Raw genomic sequence first — 21,336 nt, forward strand, 5'->3', positions numbered from 1 at the left:
TGGACGCCCACACCCGCGGGGCCCTGAGAAGCGAGTGTGAGAGCTGTGGGAGGCTGTTGGGCGGCTCTCGCCCTGCCGTCAGGCGCAGGCACGGGACCTGCGGCTGCAGACTGGCATCGGGTCTCCCCCTTCAGGTGCAAGGCATGCGGAATGCTGCCTCCTCCTCGTCTGCGCCTTGACTCCGGGCCCTGCGTCCTTGGAGCGGCATGTGGGCAGGCAGAGCTGGTGGTGGCTGAGGCACTGTCGTGGTGGCGCCTCAGGCGGAGCTGCTTTTCAGTACTTTTACAGCTGCTTTTCTCTCCTGGTTGCTTTCCACATGAACTGTGGCATCCGCTTGTCCGGGGTGCGGGGTGGGGGGAGCTTGTGGTGGTCTACTTAGGCTGACCTGCAATTGCAAATGTATTCATAGAAAAGAGAGACTTGGGCTTCAGGGATGGCTTAGCAGTTAAGGCATTTGCCTGCAAAACCAAAGGACCCAGGCTCTACTCCCTAGGACTCACGTTAGCCAGATGCACAGGGGGGGTGCATGCGTCTGGAGCTCATTTGCAATGGCTGGAGGCCCTGGCGTGCCCATTCTCTCTCCCTCTCACTCTCTCCCCCTCTTTCTCTGTCAAATAAATAAATACATATAAATAAGTTTTAAATAAATAAATACATAAAAAGAGCGAGACTTCTGGTCTCTATGGGGTTGTTCCTGTCCAACGTCCCAGGGCTGTTGATCTGGGACCTCAACTGTGTTGGTCCTTGTGGATCCGTCTTCTGGCAAGCCTACTCAAAATTCCTCATTTGGTGGCCAGAGGTCAGAACAGAGGTTGCAGGGCCTCTGAAGGCAGCCTCGGAAGGGAGTTATAAGGTGCTACTTCCACTCCTGCGGCTAGCCCAGGCCCCAGGGCAGGAAGCTGCCCACTCCTGCTAAGCGGCAGTGTGGCCTGGCCCAGGGCACGTGCAGCGAGAGCCCTATAGCCTAGATACACGGGGCCTGCTATGCTTAGTTTGAGTATTTCATTACGATATTTTATTTGTTGTGTGTATGTATGTATGCATGTGCGTGTTTGTGGGTGGGTGCACGTGTGTGTGCACATGATGGTTGAAGCCAGAGGACAGCTTTGGGTATCCTCAGGAACACTGTCCCTCTTTTTAAAAAATTAATTTGTGTGCTTGTGTGTGTGTGTGTGTGTGTGTGTGTGTGTGTGTATGTACCTGTGCCAGGGCCTCTTGCCATTGCAAACAAAATATCAGGCACTTACACCACTTATTGCATCAGGCTTTGTGTGGGAGGCTGGGAAATTGAACCTGGGCTTTGCCAGCAAGTGCCTTTGTCCAGTGAGCCATCTTCCTACCCCCTTTCCATCTTTTTTTAAAAAAATATTTTTTGTTCATTTTTATTTATTTATTTGAGAGTGACAGAGAGAGGGGGAGAGAAAGAGACAGATAGAGAGAGAACGGGCACACCAGGGCTTCCAGCCACTGCAAACGAACTCCAAACGCGTGCGCCCCCTTGTGCATCTGGCTAACGTGAGTCCTTGGGAATTGAACCTCGAACTGGGGTCCTTAGGCTTCACAGGCAAGCGCTTAACCACTAAGCCATCTCTCCAGGCCCCTCTTTCCATCTTTTGTGAAATAGGGTCTCTCATTAGCTTGTAGCTCACCTAATTACAGGCTAGACTGGTTAGCCAGAGAGCCTCAGGCCCGTCTCCACCTCCCCGGTGCGGTGCTGAGATTACAGGTGTGTGTCACCACATCTAACTTTCTACATGGATTCTGGGGGTCAAACGTGAGGCCTCATGTTTCCACTTAGCCATCTCCCCAGCCCTCGGTTTGGATTGTGTGCCCGTCAGCGAGCTTTACCTGCCATCGGATGCATTGTGTGAGGGCGTGGTCGACAGTCCAGTCCCGCAGCTGCCGGGACGTACGAGGGACTGTGGACCCTCACCCCTTGGTCACTGCTCATTGTGATGGTCTGTGAGCTTGCACTCCATTCACTAAAGAGGAATCCCCAGCCCTTCCTTGGGCTCTAGCTCCCCCTTGCGGTCTGTCGGAAAAGCAACTTGCAAAGCAGCCACTAAGAAACATGTGGGAGACTCGGAGCTGCCAGAGCCGCTGGGACCTAGTCCCCCTTTCCCCCACCCCCCGGGCTCTCTGCTCACCACCAGCCATGCCTGGACACGCTGTGGCTATGAAGCCCCCTGGTTGCATCCATTTGTGCTGCATTCAGAAGCAGTGATGGCCCCTGGGCCTGGGGGGGGGAGCACGCCTGCACAGTCCTGCACATAAGCCTGCTTGCGTTATGCACATGTAGGGCCTGGGTGGCTGGTGTCGCAGTCAGGTCCATACTGCTGGCAGAAATCACCCAACCAAGAGCAGCTGTTGGGAAAAAGGGTTTATTTTGGCTTTCAGGCTCAAGGGGGAAGCTCCATGATGGCAAGGAAAAGCGATGGCATAAGCAGAGGGTGGACATCGCCCCCTGACCAACATTAGGTGGACCATAGCAACAGGAGAGTGTGCCAAACGTTAGCAAGGGGAAACTGGCTATAACACCCATAAGCCCGCCCCCAACCATACACTGCCTCCAGGAGGCATTAATTCCCAGATCTCCGTCAGCTGGGAACCTAGCATTGAGAACACCTGAGCTTATGGGGGGTCACCTGAGTCAAGCCAACACACCTGGAGTGGTGGGTGGCTGGAGTGAAAGGTTGCTGGGATAGACGGTGATGGACGGAGGAAGGTGAATGTGTGCATGAATGGAGCCCAAGGGAAGGAAGGGGGGAGGTGACAGTGCCTCTCAGTCCTTCATTAGGAATCTGAGTCGCTGAAATCTACATTAAAAAAAAATTCTTAGCCTATGATTCAAATCTCCTGGCTGGAACATCAGAAGTAATGTGTTTTGCAATATTTAAATGTATTCCCTTTCCCAGCCAGTGCCGCTTCACTCTGAAAGACACCCCTCCCTCGGAGATGTGGGGTGCAGGAGTGGGGCACCTCTGGAGAGCTGAGACTGGGTGGCCTCCTGGTGCTGGGTCTCTCTTCTCCTCAGCCCACCCGAGCTGCACATAGCTCAGGGCAAGACTGGGCACCTTCCTTAGCCTTAAGTCACAGGCAGCTGAAGGTCTCACTTCTTGGTGGATTGCAGATATGGAATGAAGATCTGGTTCAGGGTCCCAGCCTTCCTTGACCCCCAGGAACTGCAGGGACAGCCCCGGGCGGCATCATCTCTACAGCCTTGATCTTCTAGCTGTCATGGCGCTTGGGGGCTTGGACACCCCTACTGCTCCGCTGAGGTGCTGCTCTTCGATGAGGCTTTGCTATCATAGCCGACTTACCCAGCCTGCTACGGCAGCCTGTCCGTTCCTCAGGGCCAAGGCTGCCCTATCTCTTCCCTGGGGTCCTGAGACCTGGGAAGGTGCTGGCAGCCTGTGCAGGAGCCGTGATATGAGACCTTGGAGACAACCTTCTTCCCTCAGGACCGGACGTTCTAGAACTACCCCGAGAAGGAGTTAGGGACAGGACCATGACAGGCAGCCTCCCTGCCCTCCAGCTGCTGCGCAGAACTCGCACCCAGTCCCCCGAGGTCACATGAAGGTCAGAGGTCAGAGCAGGCAGCATGCCATTGCGAGCAGGATGGCGGCTGGCCGCGCAGGCTCAGAGACCTGGTGTCGCAGAGTGGGTGTGGGCCTGCTCTCAGGTACCCTGTGCATGTTAGTAATTGAGTGGCACCACGCGTGTACACCAGAGCCACTTAGCAGCACCCCTTCCCCAGACGTGGAGTGTCAGATGGCCCCTGTGGCCTGGGGAGGCTAGGCATGGCCGCTTCGCTCCTGATCCCTGATGGAGAAGCAGTGAGCTCAAGTCTGGGGTGGGCCAGAGCTGACAAAGCCGGGCCACGTCCAGGTAAGGACAGCAGAAGAGTCCGTCCCCTCCAGGCTCGTAAGGTCTACTGGGATTCCCACCCCCTTCTGTGGTGTGGGGAGGGGCCTTAAGGCATGGCGCCACAGGCCCCCAACACCCCCGCCCATGTTGGGGGGGGGCTACAGAGCCTTGGACATGAGCTTTGACTTGGGCCTCAAGGCCAGGCCTAGGATCTGTCTGCTGCTGAGCCCCTGCGTGACCTTGAACAAGTCACTCAGCCTTTCTGTATTTTAGCTTGCATAGCTGTCAGGTCAAGGTAGAGCGTACTGCTGTGTGTGTGTGGGGGGTCATGGCGATGGATGAACTGGGGTGCAAGCTGTGTTTTTTTATTAGATACGGACATATTTTGTATGTAAACATCACAAGTCGGTACCGTTCTTCCTTCCTCCCGGCCCCTTTTCTGAAGAGGCCTGCCTCGGTGGGGATGCAGGTCAACCCTATGGGGATTGTGGGTCGTGCATTATGGGGCAGCAGTCAGTTATAGGGGAGAGGCAATGTCTCTGGGCAAAATGTCCCAACTTGTGGCTCTAACGATCTTTCCGCTCTCCTCTTTTGTAAAACTCCCTGAGCCTTTCTGGGAGCATTTTAAGTCTGCTTCAGTGTTGGGCTCTTAGGAGCATCTAGGTTTTGTCTGGTTTTGTAGGTGTTGAGTGTTCTCAGTGTCTTTCTCCATCACCCTTGTGCTGATGTCAGCTTAACCAAGAGAGCAGCATTCTTGCTCACTTCCCCAATTGCAAGGTGTTTTTTTTTTTTTAAATTTATTTATTTGAGAGCGACAGACACAGAGAGAAAGACAGGTAGAGGGAGAGAGAGAGAATGGGCGCGCCAGGGCTTCCAGCCTCTGCAAACGAACTCCAGACGCGTGCGCCCCCTTGTGCATCTGGCTAATGTGGGACCTGGGGAATCAAGCCTCGAACCGGGGTCCTTAGGCTTCACAGGCAAGCGCTTAACCACTACGCCATCTCTCCAGCCCAACAAGGTGTGTTTTTAACAGGCCCTGGAACACAGTTAAGTGCCAGAGAAGTATTTCTGGCATCCCAATTCTATTTTTTTTTTTTTTTTTTGAGGTACGGTCTCACTCTGGCCCAGTAGTCTCAGGATTGCCTCGAACTCACAGTGATCCTCCTACCTCTGTCTCCCAAGTGGTGTGTGCCACCACGCCTGGCTCCCAATTCTGTTTTTTTTTTTTTAATATTTTTTTTGAAAGCAATCAAGAGAGAGAAAGAGACAGATAGAGAATGGCCACACCATGGCCTCTAGGCACTACAAATGAACTCCAGACACCTTGTGCATCTGGCTTTACGTGGGTCCTGGGGAATCAAATCTGTCTTTAGGCTTTGCAGGCAAGCACCTTACCCGCTAAGCCATTTCTCCACCCCCATTCCATTTTTGGCCTTAATGTTATCTTGTCTTTTTGTATTAAATTTCTATTTCTGTTTAACATATTGCTCCAGAACACAGTGACTTAGCCCAGTGGTGTGAGGATGATATGGTGAGTGGTGTGTACATGGGTGTGTGAGATGCGATGATGTGGTGAGTGGTGTGTACGTGTGTGTGTGAGATGTGATGTGGTGAGTGGTGTGTACATGTGTGTGACATGTGATGATGTGGTGAGTGGTGTGTACATGTGTGTGTGACGTGTGATGATGTGGTGAGTGGTGTGTACATGTGTGTGTAACGTGTGATGTGGTGAGCGGTGTGTACGTGTGTGTGTGAGATGTGATGATGTGGTGAGTGGTGTGTACGTGTGTGTGAGATGTGATGATGTGGTGAGTGGTGTGTACGTGTGTGTGTGAGATGTGATGATGTGGTGAGCGGTGTGTACGTGTGTGTGAGATGTGATGATGTGGTGAGCGGTGTGTACGTGTGTGTGTGAGATGTGATGATGTGGTGAGTGGTGTGTACACGTGTGTGTGACATGTGATGACGTGGTGAGTGGTGTGTACACGTGTGTGTGACATGTGATGACGTGGTGAGTGGTGTGTACGTGTGTGTGAGATGCACAGGACTAGGGCTGCCTGTCTACATGCCCTGTCATTTCCGGAGGCTTTCATGCTCTCAGCGTCAGGCACAGCGAGCTGCCTTCCTTCCTGGCTGGCTGGGCACGGGGCAGCGCCTTCCTGGGCTCTGGAGCTCACGCCGGGCCCCCTCGTGCTGACCCCATGCCCCGTGCCCGCAGGACGGCTGTTCTCAGTGAAGGCCCGTGCGCCCGCCCCTGAGCAGCGACCATGGGCCTGCTCGACTACCTGAAGACGCAGTTCGTGGTGCACCTGCTCATCGGATTCGTGTTCGTGGTCAGCGGGCTGGTCATCAACTTCACCCAGCTGTGCACGCTGGCCCTGTGGCCCATCAGCAAGCAACTGTACCGCCGCATCAACTGCCGCCTGGCCTACTCGCTCTGGAGCCGTGAGTGCCACCTGCTTGCACTGGGCATGGGCCCTCAGGGTGAAATGCCAACAGGGAGAGGGCGACACCTGGGTCTCCCATCCAAGAATAGAGCTGGGCGCTTCTGTGTCAAGGTCACACTGGGCCCTGTGAGCAGGTACCAAGGTGACTTGAGTTCGTCCTGCCAACACACATGGAAACCCCCGGAAATGGAGACCGCACGGCTTAGCAGTTTGCTGTGGGTGATTCTGACCCAGTGAAAGGAGGGTGAGAGCAGTAAGCTCGCAACCCGTAACTCAGTCCCCAGCACACAGCCAGGCATGTTATCCTAAAGCCTGGCTGTCCGCAGTGGAGGGCATCTCACATCACCGCACCCTCCGCATTACCAGAGACAAGGACACCCCAGGTTAGTGTGTACCTGTCCATGTCATACGTGAAACCTGTGTCTACACAGACAGAACAGCATGGGCTTTTTCAAGGTAGGGTCTCACTGTAGCCCAGGCTGACCTGGAAATCACTCTGTAGTGTCAGGATGGCCTCGAACTCACGGCAATCCTCCTACCTCTGCCTCCCGAGTGCTGGAATTAAAGGTATGCGCCACCACACCTGGCAAAAAATAAATAATTTAAAAAAACCGCACTGGCTGCACAACCCTGCTGAACAGAATTTGGAGCTCTAGCATCCATGTAAAGCTGGACAAGAGACCCTGTCTGAAGCAAGATGGAGGAAGAGGACCAGCACCCCAAGGTCCTCTGACCTCCACACTTAACCCATAGCCCACGTTCACCCCTACACACACATCATACACATACACACACAATGCATAAAAAGAGAGGGGCTGGAGAGATGGCTTAGCAGTTCGGGTGTTTGCCTGTGAAGCCTAAGGACCCAGGTTCAATTCCTCAAACCCTACGTGAGCCAGGCGCACAAGGCGATGCATGCATAGGCGGTGTTGCTGGCCATAAGGCATTTGACACACGTCATGAGGAGCCCAGCTGTGGTGCAAAGCAGGTGCACTATCTGGGAACACGCTGCCCCCAGCACTGCAGAGGCTCCTGTCTCCCCACGTCCTCGCCCACATTGTGGGGTCTGTCTTTGAGCCCAACAGCACTCCCTGGTCTTCATCCCAGGAGCCAGTTCTTTGCAGAGGACCTCACTGTGGTCTCCTTGGGGACCAGTGGGTTGGTGTCTGAGTCCTGGCCTCAGACTCCCACTGCCAGCCATGGGATTCCTGTACTGGCCGGGTGCCTGCTCCCCCACCCCCATGTGCCCATGGGGTGCCTCCTCCTCATCCCTGAGTTCCCCCCCAGGACTCACACTTAGGTTCTAGGCTGGACCAAGATATGCAGAGCTTTTACCACAGAATCCCCCAGATCTGACATTCTTGTAAAGGGGAATGTGCGCTTCCTTGGGACCCTCCGGAGGAGGAGGGTCTGTCCCATGGCAGTCACCGGACAGGACTGGGGTTGAGGTGGCGCTCCGGGTGCCAGTGACCTGTCCTGGTTCCAAGGAATGCTCCCTCACCACATGGCAGCAGCCCAGCAAAGAGACCATTGATCCACTTGCCAAGTGTGCACATGTGCCAGTGTGGCCTTCTGTCCACCAGTGGGACACCGGGATGGGCAGAACAGTGGCACGGCTCTAGGAGAAAGCATCGGGTGTCCCACCGCCCTACTCCCTTCACTCGCCATCCCTCGACCCGCAGCCCTGCCGGGCGCTCCGCCTCCCCAGCGCTCCGCACGCAGCTCCTGCATGGGTCCCACATACTCGCCATCACGACGAGGGGCAGCGCCCGTCAGAGGAGCCTGGTGGTGGTCAACGGAAGCCGCACTGTCCCCGTGGGGTCACAGTCTCTGCTGCTTCAGTCCCCCTCCCCACCCCATTCCCAACTCTTATTAGGCAAGGTAGATGTGATTTGGGAAAACTTTGTAAACATAAGGCCTCAGAATTCATTTCTAGCAGACAGTTCCCCTGTAGATGAAAATGGTGGACGCAGCCCGGTGTGGTGGCGCACGCCTTAAATCCCGGCACTCGGGAGGCAGAGGTAGGAAGATCGCCGAGAGTTCGAGGCCACCCTGAGACTCCGTAGTGAATTCCAGGTCAGCCTGAGCTAGAGTGACGCCTTACCTCGGAAAACCAAAAAAGGACATGGTGGACACAGTCCCGGTGTGCTCCCAGAGTCGGGGTGGGAGATGCTGTGCCTCCTTCCACGCTGACCCCCGCCCCTGCCCTTCTGCAGAACTGGTCATGCTACTGGAGTGGTGGTCCTGCACGGAGTGCACCCTCTTCACTGACCAGGCCACGGTGGACCACTTTGGGAAGGAACATGTGGTTATCATCCTCAACCACAACTTCGAGATCGACTTCCTCTGTGGGTGGACCATGTGTGAGCGGTTTGGCGTGCTGGGGGTGAGCAGCGGCGTCAGGCAGGGTGGGGGAGGGAGGCTGGGCCATGGAGGGGCTGCGGTGAGCAGTGGGGTCCAAGGGAGGGGCTGGGGGTGAGCAGTGGTAGGGTGGGATTCCAGGGGTGCTTCCTGGGGTCTGGAGTCCCTAAGACTCTGGAAGTTCTTTCCTTAGAGATACCTTGGCCAAGCTGGGTGGCTAGTGTCCGCTCTAGAGGGCTGTACCTACAGTGTGACCTCTGTGGTCCTGAGCTTATCTTTGGGATCAGCTGTGATCTCATTTCTTCCAGAGGACCCTACCCAAAGCCCCCAGGACCACTTCCCTTAGCTTAGTGGCCTCAGATCAAAACTGAGCTGTTCTGTGGGAATGCAGTGCAGTCACAGCTCCTGCTGTGGTAAGCGCCTCAGCCATACATAGCAGGGAGGCTGGGGTCAGGCAGGGACCTTGGAGCTGAGGCGCCCACCACTGAGTCCTGGCATGCTCACCCTCCCCTGAGGATTCGACCTTGAGCCATTTCCTCACTGCTGGGGTGACTCCTTACGCGCTGATCCCAAGAACACGCGCTAAGAAGCCAGGGTCCCGTTTATGGCAAAGACTTTGAGCATTGGAAAACCAGGGCCTAAGAGTAATACCGAGCCAAGCTCTGGAGATGGCAGAGAGGGCTTTGATGGCCTGGCCAGGCCCACCCAGCCTGCAACAGGCACCAGTGGCCTCCCTCCTCCCCGCAGAGCTCTAAAGTGCTGGCTAAGAAGGAACTGCAGTATGTGCCCCTCATTGGCTGGACCTGGTACTTCCTGGAGATTGTGTTCTGTAAGCGGAAGTGGGAGGAAGACCGCGACACCGTCATCGAGGGGCTGAAGCGACTGGCAGACTACCCCGAGTACATGTGGGTGAGTGTGTCGCATGTGCGCCCCAGGGTGGCTACTTGTGCGTGTTGCTAGAACCTTCTGTGTGCCACAGGCCAAGTTACGAGTCATAAAGGCCCACGAGACCCTTCTGCCTCTGACCTCGCGGGCCTCTTCCTGTGGACGTAGCGTCTACCCGTCCCCTTCACCACAAGCCCAGCTTTGCACCCCCCTCCCCCCACCATCTGGGGTGCGGGAAAGGGTAGAACTGTGACTTTCCCACACCTGCCCATCTCTGCATAGGGGCGCCTGCCTCTCTCCCTTTTCCTGCGCTGTTCTTGAAGCCCGACTCCTTACTTAGCATTCCTGGCACCAAGTTTGGGGAGAGCATACCCTTTCTCACGAAAGATTGCTGCTGCCCAGAGACACCCTCACGGTCTGCTTTTGCCTGGAGAGTTCCTTCAGGAAAGCCATGCTGTGTGCGTGACTGGAGCGCAGACTGCAGCTCAGAAATAAATTGACGTTTCAAGCCCTGGCCTGTGCTTGTCACTAGGTAGTTTTGTAGCTCTGTGGTCTGTGCAGATCCAGCAACAAATGCTTTGCTGGGTTTCAGAGGAGCACGTAGACCCGGAACGTTCCCGAGCCTCGGTGGTCCCCGGGGCCCTCGTTCCCACCCTTGCTGGCCTGGAATAACCCCCTTGCCTGCCCGACTGTCCATGTTCATTCTGCACCCTAGTTTCTCCTGTACTGTGAAGGAACGCGCTTCACGGAGACCAAGCACCGCATCAGCATGGAGGTGGCCATTTCCAAGGGCCTGCCCCCCCTCAAGCATCACCTGCTGCCCCGTACCAAGGGCTTCACCACTGCGGTCCAGTGCCTCCGGGGGACAGGTAGGAGCCCATGATCAACAGGTCCAGGTGGCGCCCACCACTGTCTCCTGGGCTTCTGTCTCCTGTGTGCTGCAAGAAGTAAAAATTAAAAAAAAAACAAACAAAAAACCAAAAAAAAACAAATAAAAAACAGCAGGGTGGGGTGGCTCACACTTTTAATCCCAGCACTCAGGAGGCAGAGGTAGGAGGATCACCGTGAGTTCAAGGCCAGGCTGGGCTAGATGGAGACCCCCCCCACCTCAAAAAAGCCAAACATGTGTTCCATGTAAAATACATGCAAGGCACAAAGGGAAGACTAGACTAAGTGGAATTGACATGATGTAAATCCTTGCCCCCTGTTTTGAAGCGATAAAATGCTAATTAGTAACAAATGATTAAGTGAATAAAAAGATAAATAACACAACGTATTATGAAGAAGAGCATAACAGAGCTGGGCGTCTTGGCACGCGTACCTTTTAATCCTGGCATTCGGGAGGCAGGGGTAGGAGGATCACAGTGAGTTCAAGGCCAGCTTGGGACTATATAGTTAATTCCAGGTCAGCCTGGGCTAGAGGAAGACCCTACCTTGAAAAACAAAACAAAGAAACAAAAAGAATAAGAAAAGCATAACAGACCTATCTAATTCATCTGGAAGGAGCCACATGAAACAAAGGGGGTGGCTGGGGAGGCAACTCAGCAGTCAAAGGTGCCAGCTTGCCAAGCCTGCTGGCCTTGGGTCTGATGCCCCACATGAAGCCAGATGCGCAAAGTGGCACCACATGCATCTGGAGTTCGTTTGCAGTGGCAAGAGGCCCCGGTGTTCATTCTCTCTCTCTCTCACCCCTTGCAAAAAAAAAAAAAAAAAAAAAGGCAGAGGGGGGTCCAGAGCCCCGAGACTAGGCTGGAGACAGCAGCAGAGAGGCCTTGAGCACCTATGGAGTTGGGGATGAGCTCAACTACAGAGCAGCTCACTGGGTTTGGGAGAATTGGGAAGCAGGAGAGGCCCAGGTGGCATCACCTGCCCCATGGGGTTCAGAGGTGGGCAGCAGGTGGAAGTTTCCTGGCCCTTGTTTGGTAGTGGTCATCATTCTGGAGTGTAACCGTCCATCTGCCTGCTCCTCCGTCCCGTCTTCTCTCCACAGTTGCTGCTATCTACGATGTGACCTTGAACTTCAGAAGAAACAAGAACCCATCTCTGCTGGGGATCCTCTATGGGAAGAAGTACGAGGCAGACATGTGCGTGAGGTGAGCACAAAAGGGCCTGTAGCAGACAGCCTCCAGGTCGCTGAGGTGAACGTCCAGACCAGGCATGGTTATGGAGGAAAGGGTTTATTGAACTTACAGATCCAGGGGAAGTTCCATAATGGCAGAAGAAGCTGGCCTGCCTTCATAGGACAAGGCAGAGAGAGAAAAGCACAAGCCAAAAGCCACACTGCTCAGCACCCTTTGCATATCTTTAGATTGAAATCTGAAACCCACCACCACACCCTAAGGTCCACCCGGTGACACTGCCTCCAGCCAGGTGGCTTCAGATGTGAACTACAAACTAATAAAACACTGAATATATTGGGGGCCATCTATTCAAACCACCACAGGACCTATCCTCTGTCTGAGTCCAGATTGCTGGGCCAACCGTGTCACACAGGCTGTCAGGACCCCATCCTGGCGAGCCATCTGAGAAGCTGACCTTTGATAGGACCCCTGGGGAAGACACGGGGTGGTGGCACAGGCCCTCAGCGTCCTCTGCCCTTGAACAGCATTAAGGTCATCTCCTGTTGTTCCCCCAGCCTCCTGGATACCCAAGTAGGTCACTCTGAGCGCCTCTTCCTCCCTTGCCTGGCCTCAGATCTGACTGGAGCCAGTAGGTCTCCTGGGCTGACCTCTCACCTTTCACCAAGGCCTGGTGGCACAATGCCCCTGGCACTGTGACCAGGTGGCTCTGGACTGGACCTGAAGACTTTAGTTCCAGAGTAGCCTCAGTGCTGTCCAGAGGAAGATCCTGCCTGTGGCCCAGAGTCTAGGCTGGATGGACCCTGCTGGGCCAGTGGGGCCACTGCCCTGTCACATGGCCACTGTCAGGACCCATTGGAACACTGAGGCACCAGGACATAAAACATGGACGACTAGGTGAGCTGTGGCACTGCCTGGCCACAGGGCAGGGAACGGCATGGCACATAGAAACAACATGGCCATCTAGAAGGTTCTCTATCGTCTGTGGTTTCAAGAGTCTCCGGAGGTCTTGGAATGTGTCCCCATGAGGGGTGAGCTGTGACTACGTGTGCACACGTGCGCTCGGCGCCCCCTGCTGGGTATCATGAGGCACTGCAGTAGCCTGTGGAAAGCTGAATCTCAGAATTGTCTTTGGTTTTTGTTTTATTAGACAGGGTCTCATGTAGCTCCGGCTGGCCTCAAACTCGGCATGTTGCTGAGTATGACTCTGAATTCCTGATCCTCCTGCCTTCACCTCCCAAGTGCAAGGATTACAAGCATGCACCACTGTGTCCAGCTCTTTGTTTTTTGTTTTCTTAGGATTAAGCTTATAGTATACTTACTTCTGTTTTGTAAGAGTCTAAGATAGGCCTGGGGAGATGGCTTAGTGGTTGGGGCACTTGTCCACAACGCCAAAGGACCCAGGTTTGATTCCTCAGGACCCACGTAAGCCAGATGCACAAGGCGGCGCGCGCATCTGGAGTTTGTTTGCAGTGGCTGGAGGCCCTGGCGCACCCATTTTCTCTCTTTCTCAAATAGATAGATTACTATTTTTTAAAGTCTGAGATAGCTGTCCCCTCCCATAGCTCAGGGTTGCTCTTCCTCAGAAATGAGATAACAAGGCAAGCACGAGCTGTTAAGGTCTTCTTCCTGGGGGCTGCACGGGTCACTCCTGGCCATAATTTTGTCAGAGTGTCCCTCTGTGCCTGAGTAGGTCTGCCCCATCCTGAGCATGTTGTTTCTACTTTCTTAGAGTCACCACTAACCCTAGTGGACAGATTGTTGTATCTTTAACTGTTAGAAGCATTTGAAAAGTTTTGGGTTTTCAAGGTAGGGCCTCTCTCTAGCCCAGGCTGACCTGGAATTCACTCTGTCGTCTCAGGGTGGCCTTGAACTCATAAGAATCCTCCTACCTCTGCCTCCCGAGTGCTGGGATTAAAGGTGTGCTCCACCAAACCCAACTCAGAAAAGTCTTTTATAAAAATAAATATTTATTGCCAGGTGTGGAAACGGCTTAGGGTCCTAATGGGAGTCTTGCGTTTGTAAGCTGACACTGAAGTTTCTTGATTTTTTAAAAAATTTATTTTACTGGGCTGAAGGGATGGTTTAGCGGTTAAGGCGCTTGCCTGCAGAGCCAAAGGACCCAGGTTTGATTCCCCAGGACTCACATTAGCCAGATGCACACATGTCTGGAGTTTGTTTGCAGTGGCTGGAGGCCCTGGCACGTCCATTCTCTCTCTTCCCCTCCCCTCCCTCTTTCTCTGTCATATAAATAAATAACTAAAGTTTAAACAAATGTATTTTATTTATGAGAGAAAGAGAATTGGTATGCCTAGGCCTCTAGCCACTACACTTAAACTCCAGATGCATGCACCATCTTGTGGGCATGTGTGTGACCTTGTGCATCTGGCTTATGTGGGTTCTGGGGAGCCAAATCTAGGTCCTTAGGCTTCACACTTAACTTAACTTAACCACTTAGCCATCTCTCCAGCTCTGAAGTTTTTTTTTTTGGTTTTTCAAGGTAGGGTCTCACTCTAGCCCAGGCTGACCTGGAATTCACTGTGTAGTCTCTCGGTGGCCTTGAACTCATGGCAATCCAGCAATCCTACTACCTCTGCCTCTCAAGTTGTGGGATTAAAGGTGTGCACCACCACACCTGGCTAGTTTCTTGATTTTTAAAACTATACTGCTAGAAGCACATAGCTTTCATCTATGAAATGCAATTTTCCTTGGCCGGCAGTAGACTGTATTAATTACTTCTGTGTCACTGTCAAAAGATGCTGGGCAAAAACGACTGCAAAGAGGAAAGGTTTTGTTGTAGTCAGCTCCGTGTGGCTGGGATGAACTTCCAGGCCCGACACAGTTTAAGGGAGGAAGGGGTTGATTTCAGGTCACAGGTCCAGGGGAAGCTCCATAATGGTGGAGGAAGCGGCCTCCTTCCATACATCCAAACAGAGAGACAAGTACAGCAAGCCAAACGCCAGTGCCAGCACGCACATCGGCAGCAAGCAGAACCCAGGCAGAGCTCAGACCTACCTCTCTGCCCTTCCCTCCCCCCCCCTCCTGTGAGCTGGAAGTCAGGTCTACCCCAAACATACCTTTGGGCTGGACCCCAGGATCCGCCCAGAGACACCTCCTCCAGCCAGGTGGCTGGAGACAAGCTGTAATAAAGCGTCTGCGCCTGTGGGGGTCACACGTTTAAATGAGCACAGGTTCACCTTGGCCCGTGGTGTCCGGGGACTCAGGCTAGGGTCCGCTGGCTCTGTGGCTGCGGGCCTGTGGCAGGAAGCATTTGTGGCCGAGCTAAGCCTCTGGCCTCCTGACAGCCACAAAACAGAAGGAGTAACAGGAAGAGGCTGAGATACGCCTCCGAGGCACAGCTCCTCCACACACCTAGGCCCCATCCCCCACAGTTCAACACCTCCTTGACTCTGACCATGGATTAAATCATTGATTTGGCTAGAGCTTTAGGAGACCGCCTCACAGACACACCCAGAGGTGCGTCAACTGATCTGTCTTTCAATCCAGTTAGTTTGATAGTCAAGATCAACTGCCACAAGGACGCTCAGTGCTGGCTCTTTCCAATGACGAATATGTTGAGAAAGACCAAAGCTACAGTGATCACCCTTGTGGGGACCTAGAGGTCTGATCTGCCAGACAGGTGTCTCAGGAGTGTCCCCAGATGTAGAGGCGTTTCTTGGCATTCCTGTGGTGGCCCTGGAAGATGAAGATGTGTCTGGAAGATTCCAGTATGGTTAGGGTCAGGGCCAAGGAGGAATTACCTCTCTTGCTTGTTTGAAGGATTACGCTGTGACCTTAACACAGAAAGCTGGGCCATCCTCGTGCAGGTCCCTGTCCCCTGTCCCCTCGTGTTGACACTGGTTAGTGGTTCACTCTGCTCTCGTCTTGCTCATGAAACAGGAGGTTTCCCCTGGAGGAGATCCCAGAGGACGAGAAGGGCGCAGCCCAGTGGCTTCACAAGCTGTACCAGGAGAAGGTAAAGACGCTGCCTGGCCCCTGCCCGGTCCTGCCTGCCCAAGCAGGTGGGCAGCATGTGGTCTCGCTCGGGACCTCGATTCTGCTTGTCTTTCTGTGCAATGTTTCAGAAATGAGCTCCCTAAGGAATGAAGGCTGGCATGTACATGTGCAGATGTGCTGGCAACGTCTCACCACATTGACACTGGCTTCTCTTGAAGGGTGTGTGTGTGTGTGTGTGTGTGTGTGTACATGCGTGTGTACATGTGTGGGTGTGCCTACTCACACACATGTGGAGGCCAGAGGATGACCTCAAGTGCTCTTCCTTAGGAACTCTTTTTCCCCTTTGAGGAAGTTTTTCACTGGCCAGGAACTGGCTGGCCAGCGAGTCCCAGGCATCTTTCATTTTAAAAAAGTATATTTATTGGGTTGGAGAGATGGCTTAGTGGTTAAGGTGCTTGTGGGCGAAGCCTAAGGACCCAGGTTCGACTCCCCAGAACCCACATAAGCCCGAGGTACAAGGTGACATGTGCACAAGGTGGCACACACATCTAGAGTTCATTTGCAGTGGCTGAGGCCCTGGCGTGCCAATGCTCCTCTCTCTCTCTCATTAAAATAAATAACTAGATATGTTTATTTATTTGCTTATGGGAGAGAGAATGGGCACAGCAGGTCCTCTTACCACTGCAAATTAATTCCAGACACATGTGCCGCTTTGTACCACCAGGGAATTGAAACTGGACTGGCAGGCTTTGCAAGCAAACGCCGCTAACCAATGAGTCAGTTTTTGAGCCCCCAGGCACCCGCCTGATGCCACCTCCCCAACACCTGGATTACGTGTGCAAACCACCATGGCTGGTGTTTTATGTGGTACTGGGGATTGAAGTTAGGTCCTTAGTCAAGTAGTTTGTGGACTGAGCCATCTTCCCAACCCACATTTGTGTGCTTTTAAATGTAGAATAAACCGAAGGAAGAGTGCCTTTGTCGTGGGTACACATGGAGGGTGCCCGACAGTGTTCCTGGAACCACGTCCGTCCTCTTGCCACCCCCACTGTGTGCCTCACCCAGTACCCTTTCTCTGTGGCTGGACACCAGAAAATCTAAACAGCACACAAAAATCCTTTTCAGTGTGCTGACGAGCCATCCAGAAAATGAGGGGTCTGTGGCCGAGGCTGCGTACCTTGCCAAGGGGGTTGCTGGTTCCTGGGAAGTCCTGAGTTTTAAGCCATGGGGACAGATAATGAGATGTGACCTCACTCAGAGCAGAAAAGGAGAATGCAAAAACCCTCCATGGAGCCAGACCCTTCAGGATGAGCTTTTATCCCCGCATGGCGAGGTCCCAGATCCCCTCTTCCTCCTGGCTAAAGGCTGAAGAGCGCCTGCCCTGACATCCTTACAGACTGAAGATTGAAACTCCAGCATAGGAAGAAGTGGGGAGAGTCCCTTAGAGAGACGCGATCCCAGAGCTGAGCTGCTCGGGGTCTGCAGAAGGGCTCAGTGAAGGCGAGCTGCAGGGCCGCCGTCATGCACCATGTCCGAGGGACCAAACTCTTCCCTTTAGAGGAAGGGCAGCAACGTGCAGCCCCCAGAGGAACCGGAAAAGTAGTAGACAGAGACTAAAATGAGCATGTTTAAGATGAAAAGTACAAGAGACTAAGAAAGGAGAACAAGACCTGCAAAAGAATGAGAAGGGCAGGAGAAGACCTCAGAGCAGGAAGAAACAAAGACACACTGCTCCCGGAGCCACGAGTTCGTGTGAGACGTGCCCAGCACTTCCCCATGACACACATATGACTTATCCTCGCAACCATATGTATGAGCCACATGTGATAGAAGAAGCCCAGAGACCTTCAAACAAAGAAAAACAGTAGCAGGAGCCGGAGAGATGGTTTAGCCTGCAAAGCCAAAGGACCCAGGTTCAATTCTCCAGGGCCCATGTAAGCCAAGTGCACAAGGTGGCGCATGCGCCTGTAGTTTGTTTGCAGTGGTTGGAGGCCCTGGCACACCCGTTCTCTCTCTCTCTCTCTCTCTCTCTCTCTCTCTCTCTCTCTCTCTCTTACACACACACACACACACACACACACACACACAGAGAAAATAAATTTAAAAAAGAAAAATAGTAGCAGAAATTATTTAAACATGCCAGAGTTACAGAAAAGCAAATTGCCTACACTAGAAAAATTTTTATTTTTTAATTTTTTATTTATTTGAGAGCGACAGATACAGAGAGAAAGACAGGTAGAGGGAGAGAGAGAATGGGCGCGCCAGGGCTTCCAGCCTCTGCAAACGAACTCCAGACGCATGCGCCCCCTTGTGCATCTGGCTAACGTGGGACCTGGGGAACCGAGCCTCGAACCGGGGTCCTTAGGCTTCACAGGCAAGCGCTTAACTGCTAAGCCATCTCTCCAGCCCACTAGAAAAATTTTTAAAAGACAGAATCCCACGTAGCCCCGGCTGGCCTCAATATATCTACATGGAAGAGTGTTATACTTATCTTTCGCGTTGCTGGACAAAGCACCTGACCAAAAGCAGCTGATGGGAGGAAACAATTTGAGTTTGGCTTCCAGTCTTGAGGGAAAGTCCGTGGTGGCAAGGGAAAGGATGGCATGACAGCGCCTCTGCCACAGCAGGTAACGGCCGGTGGGTAGGAGCATGACCCGAACTCTGGCAAGAGGGAGCGGGCGATTAAGACTCCCAAAGTCTGTCCCCAGCAGCATGCCTCTCCCACCAAGGCCCCAATTCCCAAATTGCCATCAGCTGGGGGCCCAGCATGCGGCACACATGCTAAAATCACCTAATGCAAACCACTACCCAGAGGATGACCTTGAAGTTCTGATCCTCCTGCCTTCCCAAATGCTGGGGTTACATTCGTGTACCACCATATCCACCCAGAAATGTCTTCTCTAAGAATGGTAATAAAATGAAAAACATTAGGCAAGGCTGATTAAATTAAAAAGAACAATGTAATTTGTTGTTAGAAATATAAAAAAAGTGTTTTTGGGCTGGAGAGATGGCTTAGCGGTTAAGCGCTTACCTGTGAAGCCTAAGGACCCCGGTTCGAGGCTGGATTCCCCAGGTCCCACATTAGCCAGATGCACAAGGGGGCGCACGCATCTGGAGTTCGTTTGCAGTGGCTGGAAGCCCTGGCGCGCCCAGTCTCTCTCTATCTATCTGACTCTTTCTCTGTCTGCCACTCTCAAATAAATAAACAAAAAAATTAAAAAAAAAAAAGTGTTTTTGCTTTTTTTTTTTTTTTTGTTTCCAGTAGGGTCTCACTCTAGCCCAGACTGATCTGGAACTCACAGTGATCCCCCTACCTCTGCCTCCCAATGTTGACTGTGCCACCATACCTAGTGATTTTTTTTTAAATTATTTTTAAGCCAGGTGTGGTGGCACACGCTTTTAATCCTAGCACTTGGGGGGCAGAGGTAGGAGGATCGCTGTGAGTTTGAGGCCATCCTGAGACTACATAGTAAATTCCAGGCTAGATTGAGACCCTACCTTGAAAAACCAAAAAACATTTGTATATATCTCTGTGTGTGTGTGTGTATGTGTATAATTTTATTTATTTGAGAGACAAAGAAGCAGATAGAAAAAGCCAGGGACTTCTGCCACTGTAAATGCACTCCAGATGCATGTGCCATGCTGTGTGTTTGGATTTACATGGGCACTGGAGAGTTGAACCCAGGCCATTAGGCTTTACAGGCAAGTACCTTGGACTGCTGAGCCAACTCTCCAGCCTTCTCTTTTTTTAAAAAAAATTATTTGTTTAATATTTTATTTATTTATTTATTTATTGGAAAGGAAGAGAGAGAATGGTAGAGAGAGAGAGAGAGAGAGAGAGAATGGGCATGCTAGGGCCTCCAACTGCTACAGACAAACTCCAGGCACATGTGCCACCTTGTGCATCTGACTTATGTGGGTCCTGGGGAATTGAACCTGGGTTCTTTCTTTGCAGGCAAGTGCTTTAACTGCTAAGTCATCTCTCCAGCCCCAGCCTCGTCTTTTTAAGAAAGCATATATGTTTTTGTAGATAGCAGAGAATTGCATTTCCAACTGGGCATGGTGGCACACACCTTTAATCCCAGCACTCGAGAGGTAGGAGGATTGCTGTGAGTTCTAGGTCACCCTGAGACTACATAGTGAATTGAAGGTCAGCCTGGGCTAGAGCAAGACTCTACCTCAAAACAACAACAACAACAAAAACCCAAAAAAAATAACAAAAAAAAAAAAGGGGACTAGAGAGGTGGAGAGATGGCTTAGTGGTTAAGGCATTTACCTGCGAAGCCAAGGACCTTGGTTCAACTTCCCAGGACCCACATAAGCCAGATGCACAAGGTAGTACATGTGTTTGGAGTTTGTTTTCAGGGGCTGGAGGCCCTGGTGTGCCCATTCTCTCTCTCTCTCTCCCTCTTTCTCTCTTTTGCTCTCTCAAGTAAATAAATAAATAAATTCTTTAAAAAGCCTAGAGAGATGGCTTAGCTGTTAAACCTGTGAAGTCTAAGGACCTCGGTTCGAGGCTCGATTCCCCTGTACCCACATAAACCATATGCACAAGGTGGCGCATGCATGTGGAGTTCGTCTGTAGTAGCTGGAGACCCTGGTGCACCCATTCTCTCTCTCTCTCCCCCTCTCCCTGCCTTTTTCTCTGTCTGTCACTGTCAAATAAATAAATAAACAAACAAACAAAAGGCTAGCTTGGTTTGCAGAGTGAGTTCCAGGTTGACCAGTAAAATGAGACCCTGCCCCAACAAAAAAGTCAATAAAAATAAAAGCAGGGCTGTGGCTATAGCTCAGCAGCGGAGGACGCGCTTAGCATGCACGAGGCCCTGGGTTTAAGTCCGGTGCAAAACAACAACAAACAAGAACTACCAGGTGCCCCAGCCATGTACGCGACCTGGCCGGCTCACTGTTGGCACGGGTGTGTTGAGGGGCATCCGCACTCCATTGTGAGCTGCAGCTCCATTACAGTGGCCAAGCGATGGACGAACCCTAGCTGCTCACTGATGGATGAACGAAGAAAACACGGCACATAAACACGGAATGACACGGTGTAACACTCAGCCACTGAAAATAAGTCAAATCGGGCAGATGTGGTGGGCCACGCCTTTAGTCCCAGCACTCGGGAGACTGAGGCAGGAAGATAGCCATGAGTTCAAGACTAGCTTGGTCTGCAGAGTGTGTCCCAGGTCAGCTTGGACTCGAGTGAGACCTTGCCTTGAAGACAAACGAACAAATAAATAAATCAAATGCTGCCATTCGAAGCAACATGGCTGGAACTGGAGAACACCGTGGTAAGTGAAGGAAGCCAAAGAAAGACGAGCCTGTTCTCACCTGTCCGTTCTTACCTGTGGCTGCTGCTTCAGTGAGTCTCAGGACACAGCACCGTCCCGGAGGCTGGGGAGGGCGGCAGGGCGGGCGGGGCACAGTTATGTAGAGAGAGAACCTCACATGCTCTATAGCATAGCCGTGTTAGGGCTACTGACTGTCAGTTACGTGTCTCAAAATAGCTAGTGGAGAGGATTTGGAGTGTTCTCTGGGCAAAGGGATTATGGATGTCTGAAGTGAAAGACAGCCTAGTCACCCTGAACTGATCATTATACATTGTATATATGTGTTAAAATGTCACACTGTAGCCCACAAGAATGCACAGTTATTACATACCAATTATTATATACCAATTAACCAGCCAGGTGTGGCACACAACCTCTAATCTCAGCCTTCAGGAAGCAGAGGTAGGAGGA

At 52.5% G+C, this 21,336-nt stretch overlaps 1 protein-coding gene across 2 annotated transcripts in view; it reads left to right on the plus strand.

Moving 5' to 3' along the window:
• Positions 1–21,336, plus strand: part of Agpat3 (1-acylglycerol-3-phosphate O-acyltransferase 3) — a 95,093-nt gene that overhangs the window by 66,399 nt on the left and 7,358 nt on the right. For both annotated transcript variants that reach the window (XM_045149275.1, XM_004654512.2), the window contains 6 exons: positions 6,086–6,312; positions 8,531–8,700; positions 9,423–9,584; positions 10,276–10,429; positions 11,551–11,653; positions 15,539–15,614. In XM_045149275.1, the coding sequence (XP_045005210.1) occupies positions 6,135–6,312; positions 8,531–8,700; positions 9,423–9,584; positions 10,276–10,429; positions 11,551–11,653; positions 15,539–15,614 (843 nt within the window). In that variant the 5' untranslated portion in view covers positions 6,086–6,134. The remainder of the gene's footprint in view (positions 1–6,085; positions 6,313–8,530; positions 8,701–9,422; positions 9,585–10,275; positions 10,430–11,550; positions 11,654–15,538; positions 15,615–21,336) is intronic.

This window comes from Jaculus jaculus, chromosome 5 (assembly GCF_020740685.1).
Source record: "Jaculus jaculus isolate mJacJac1 chromosome 5, mJacJac1.mat.Y.cur, whole genome shotgun sequence".
NCBI classification, from domain to species: domain Eukaryota; kingdom Metazoa; phylum Chordata; class Mammalia; order Rodentia; family Dipodidae; genus Jaculus; species Jaculus jaculus.